At 35.2% G+C, this 5,385-nt stretch overlaps 1 protein-coding gene across 2 annotated transcripts in view; it reads left to right on the forward strand.

Moving 5' to 3' along the window:
* The window catches only part of LOC106881344 (uncharacterized), a 52,144-nt gene that overhangs the window by 25,189 nt on the left and 21,570 nt on the right, over positions 1-5,385 (forward strand). For both annotated transcript variants that reach the window (XM_014931698.2, XM_014931699.2), the window contains exon 9: positions 2,914-3,101. In XM_014931698.2, coding sequence (XP_014787184.1) covers positions 2,914-3,101 — 188 coding nt within the window. The remainder of the gene's footprint in view (positions 1-2,913; positions 3,102-5,385) is intronic.

Here is a 5,385-nt window from a genome sequence, read left to right on the forward strand (position 1 = left end):
CAACATGGTGATCTCATATCAAGATAAACAGCGCATGACCTCACAGGTGGGGCCCAGTTAGAATTTTCTTCAGGTCGAGTAGCCCATCCCGCTCAAAAGGTCCCTGAATAAGGTGTGTTTAAAGATGTTGAGCAAAACACCCATGTTTCCAAAGGTGAATTATTCAAACCCCAAAGAATTCCTCTCAACACATAGCTATGATGCTCCCCCACTACTTCTACTTGTGATCAGAGATGCACATATCATCAGCCACCAAGGGACATGCTCGACTTGGTTAAGGTCAAACAACTCACAAGCAAATCTGTGGTATTAAGCAGAATATTTGCTGTAGCCCATCTTTTTATACCAAGACAAAACAATGTACATGATAACTATTATTATTATTATTATTATTATTATTATCATCATTATTATTATAGAATGGCAGAGTACTAGACCAAATGGTTTGTGATGTTTAGTTATGACCTTTTACATTTTGAGTTTAAATCTTAAAAGGATTGATATTTGGCTTTTCACCTTTCCTGGGTCTATAAAATAAGTACCAGTCAAATACTGGGATTAATTTATGAAACTTTAGTCTTTGGTTTTTAATTAGGTAACCTTCAAAGATTGGGATTAAGAACTCAATTTCTGTGTCTACCCGAAGGTGGATTGTTGACCGAGTCATTGGAGAGTTTGGATAGAATATTTCACGATATTTGATGTGATCCTCTGCACGTCCAAGTTCAAATCCCATTCAAATCAACTTTGTCAGGGCAGTGGATTGGCAGAGGTGTTACTGTATCATACAACTTCCCGGCAACACATTGTGCAAGACACTTTATTTCTCATTGCTCCAGTCCACTTAGCTGTCAAAAACGAGTTGTATGTGTAAGTCAAAGGGCTAGCCTTATTCCATTTGATGTATTTTGCTGAATATCCTTGAGAACTACATTAAGGATATGCGTGTCCATGGAGTGCTCAGCCACTTGCACATTAATTTCATGAGCAGATTATTTTGTTGATTGAATCAGCTGGAACACTCGTCATTGTAACTGCTAGAGAGCCAGGCCTAGATAGATACTCCTTAAAGATCAGGATGATTCAAGGCCTGAACCACTTTGATCATAGGTCTGCTCAATCAGAGCTGACCCAGGCTAAACAACAACAAAAAAACTCTACAGTGGCTCTTTTACCGGTTTCAGTCATTGGACTGCAGCTATGCTGGAGCATTGCTTTGAAGGGCTTAATTGAACTAATTGCCCCCCCCCCCCCCCCACACCAATACTTATAATTTAAACGAAGTGTGAAGGATCTCTGTGTTTGCTTGATCTGCTAGCAATAGCAGCCAAATCTTCAACTCACAATCTAATCATCATAAAAAAGTAAGGAAAGTGTTACATTAGATAATATAGTCTGAGACAACCTTAAAAAAATGAGATGGTCATGGTTGCAATGCCTTTGATCATAGGTTTGTGCATTAAAGGTTGACCTGGGGTTAAAACAACAACAGCAACAACATCAATAGAAACCACTAGTACACACCACCATACGCACACAAAGTAAAATTTATGCAGACACACACAGGCACACACACACACACATGCAGACATACACTTCATACACACTAATCTAAATAGTATTGAGACTGAACATAATTAATTGCAGCTGTTGGCCTGCACTTAACAAGGATAAACACATCATGAGATTAGTTGAAGAGATTTAGAAGGAAGGAAGGAGAAGTGAAGGAAGTTTAAGGTATTATTAATGAAAATGGGATTCAGTTAAATTAAACTTGAGTTTAATGTATGTTTTATCACAGATCACCATTTGGTGTACATAACAGCAGGGAGGAAGGGCCAAGGGGACACTAATACATACATACATACATACATACATACATACATACATATATACATGTATTCAGGCATACATACACACATACATATATATATATACAAAAACATGCAGTTATACTAAAACATCTAAACATGCACATTTATTTGATCACACCTATACATATATTGACACACTCACGTACATACTCATAGATGCATGCACAATATGTATGTATGTATGTGTGTGTGTGCGTATGTAGTATTTAAAAACTCATATCGGTGGTTCATAACACATTCCCATACATCTGCATCTGAGGAATAGGCTTCTCACATCAGGAGTCTGTTTGATATAAAATAATGGTCAAAATAACGTCATTTGTCTATATAAGCATTTTCCCCACATATATTTTATGACGTGTGCATTTTAGCAGAGGTTTAAACTCTGCTGTATTCTTTGTGTGTGTTATGAACCTCCGATATGAGTTTTTAAATACTAAACACATACACACACATGCTGAAAGTGGACTGACACATTTCTGTAAAATAAAGAACTGTCAGAAGTTCAGGAGTAAGTAGTTCACTGTGAGCCATTGGCAGAGAGTGTCTAACCTTGTGTAACAATAATAGTAGTGCGTCATGTAAATACTTCTTTCTCCTTGCTTTGTTAAATTATTTATCCAACATCAGGATATAAAAGCGGTCACGAGTTATTCGAAGCTTGTGTTGGAGATTTAGAAATTTCTTTTGGTATGAAAACCAAAGAAAAAATCGTTTGACATAGAGAACTTATTGGCCTCCATGGTGCAGTTGCAACACTGGGGTACTATATTATTAAGCTATGATTTTAAGATGGAATATTTACCATCAAAGAAATTAGGACACGCTGATTGTTGAGAAATTTTTCCTCTTTGTAAGGGTAATTTACCCAATATTTCTGCCGTTCTAACAGCGTTTCTGTGTTTGAAAATAAATTATCTTATTTGTATCTTACAATATATATATATATATATATATATATATATGTATGTGTGTGTGTGTGTGTGTGTATATATATATATATATATATATATATATATATATTATGTTTGTGATACAGATTCAACAAAGAAAGATTCTGATGTAGACAAATACAACTGTGGGCTACCATTCAGTCAGTACTGGAAAGACAACCTTGATAATGACCTTCTCTATCAATGGCGTGTGAAACGACGGATTCAGTTGGCTCGTGAACAGGCTCAGTACAAGCAGGGCTACCAGGTGTCACACCCATCAAATCAGGCACGGGTAATTTAGTCATTTTTTTTTTCCTTTGTTGTTTTTCATTGTTATTTAGTCATTATTTTTCTTTGTCCTTTTGCAGAGATTAGATTGGCAGAAACTTTAGAACATCAGACAAAATGCCTTGCAGTAACTGTTCTAGTTCTTTGTGTTCTAAGTTCAAATCCTGCTAAAGCCAGTTTTGCCTTTCATCATTCTGGAGGTTGATAAAAATACAGTGCCAACCAGGTAACTGTGTCAATAGTATTCACTATCCTCTCCCCTTAAAATTTCTGGTCTTTATTTTAATTCCAGTTTGAAATAACTTTTGATGTAGACATTATTAGGATTATGATCTCTGTTGTCATGTTTGTCAACATTTTGCTTCGAGTGACTCTGTCTCACTATTATTCCTTAAAAGAAATACCCAGAAGTTTGTGTGTGTGTGTGTATGTGTGTGTGTGAATATGACTTTAAGCAGCATATAACATCAGGACCCTGGTTTAGTAGTTCCTGGGTTCTGAGGAGTGTGGGTTCTTAGGAAGGGCATCCAGCTGTAGAAACCATGCCAAATCAGATTGGAACCTGGTGCAGCCTTCCGGCTTACCAGTTTCAGTCAAATTGTCCAACCCATGCCAGCATGGAAAGCAGACACTAAATGATGATGATGAATGTGTCTTAGCAGAGTTGTGCAATGTGAACCCCAGCTACCTAACCTTTTTTTATTTTCTGTAGTATTCTGTATATCTTTTTTAATGTGGATGTACTGTAGAAAACCACAAAACTGCAGTATTTGTCTTGAGAAAGCATCTGCTATAGATGTATAGTGCTAAAAAGCACAGAAGAATATCAGTAGCAGATGTAAATTGTCCAGCAGTGGAATTGCTTGATCTAGATTTCTGCTTCTTTGGGTGTCATCAATAGCAAATTAATGATGTGTAGGGACACTGTATTTCGTTAAGTAACCATAATATACTACAAAGTATATCAAACACTTTATAAGTCAATACTGTGTTCTACTGTGTTAGCAGTGTGCTTTATATCACTTGTTAAGGTTACCTCTACAGAATTTCTATAGAAATTATAACCAGCACTGATTTGTTATGTTGTTATGAATCAATGGTGGCTATGATTTCTATAGAAAATCTGTAGAGATAACCTTAACAAGTCAATAGCAAGTATCTAATATCAACTGCATGCTTAGACAAATTTAACCTCTACTGATATAGAAAAACAGTGATTAACAAATCACTGGTGTTGCACTTGTAGAATAATGTCCTTATGATTCTGAAAAATATAAAAAAAGTGAATGTTTAATACTATTTAAAAAAAAATTCATTGTCAACCTTTAAATTCCTCATTTCAGTGTTCATATCAAGTAATATTTCCATTTTTGACAGCTTGTTCTCAAATGGTTTTCATAATTACATTATTAAACTTAGGAGATTACTGTCATGCATGAAAATATCAGGTTTGCAGTTAAGGTTAGGATTTTAGGGTTAGAGTTTATGGTTAGGGTTTAAGGTTAGGTTTTTAGGTTTATTGTATAGAGTTTAGAGTTAGTGGATTATGAGGAGAAGGGAAATAAAGTGAACAGGATTGAGTTTATGAATTTCTTTTCTTTTTATATGTATAATGTCTAATGTTCAAATCAAAGAATTATGAAAAACGTTTCTAAATAAAGGAAAAATGAAAAAGGTATGGATAGGGATGTTTACTGCACAACTCAGCTATATATTATGTGTGTATGTGTATGTATGTATCTATATATATCTATATCTATGTATATATATATATATATAGATTTATATCATCATTTTAACGTTCACTTTTCCATGCTTCTATGAGTCAGATGGGATTTGCTGTGGCAGATTTTCTATGGCTGGATGACCTTCCTGTTGCCAAACCCTTACCTCTTTCCAAGTAAGGTAATATTTCCATGTAAGGTATACATACACACATGACAGGCTTCCATACAGTTTCCAACTAACAAAACCCACTAAGTTATTTGTTTGGCTTGGAACTATAGTAGAAAGCACTTTCCCAGGATGTTGTACAGTGAGTCTGAACTTGAAACCACATGTTTGCAAAGCAAATTCGTTAACCCTACAGCCATGCCTGGACCAATCATTTAATTTCAAACATGAGCCTGCTCTGTGAAATTCCACTCGTCTAAGTCAAATATTTTCCACAAGCTGACCCCAGCATATCAACACTTCAACTCCACTCTGTTGTGCATGATCCTTTTATAAACATTATTGAACCACAATTAAATTTTTAAGAAGTAAAATGATATATATATATATATATA

Source organism: Octopus bimaculoides, chromosome 20 (assembly GCF_001194135.2).
Source record: "Octopus bimaculoides isolate UCB-OBI-ISO-001 chromosome 20, ASM119413v2, whole genome shotgun sequence".
Classification (NCBI taxonomy): Eukaryota; Metazoa; Mollusca; class Cephalopoda; order Octopoda; family Octopodidae; genus Octopus; species Octopus bimaculoides.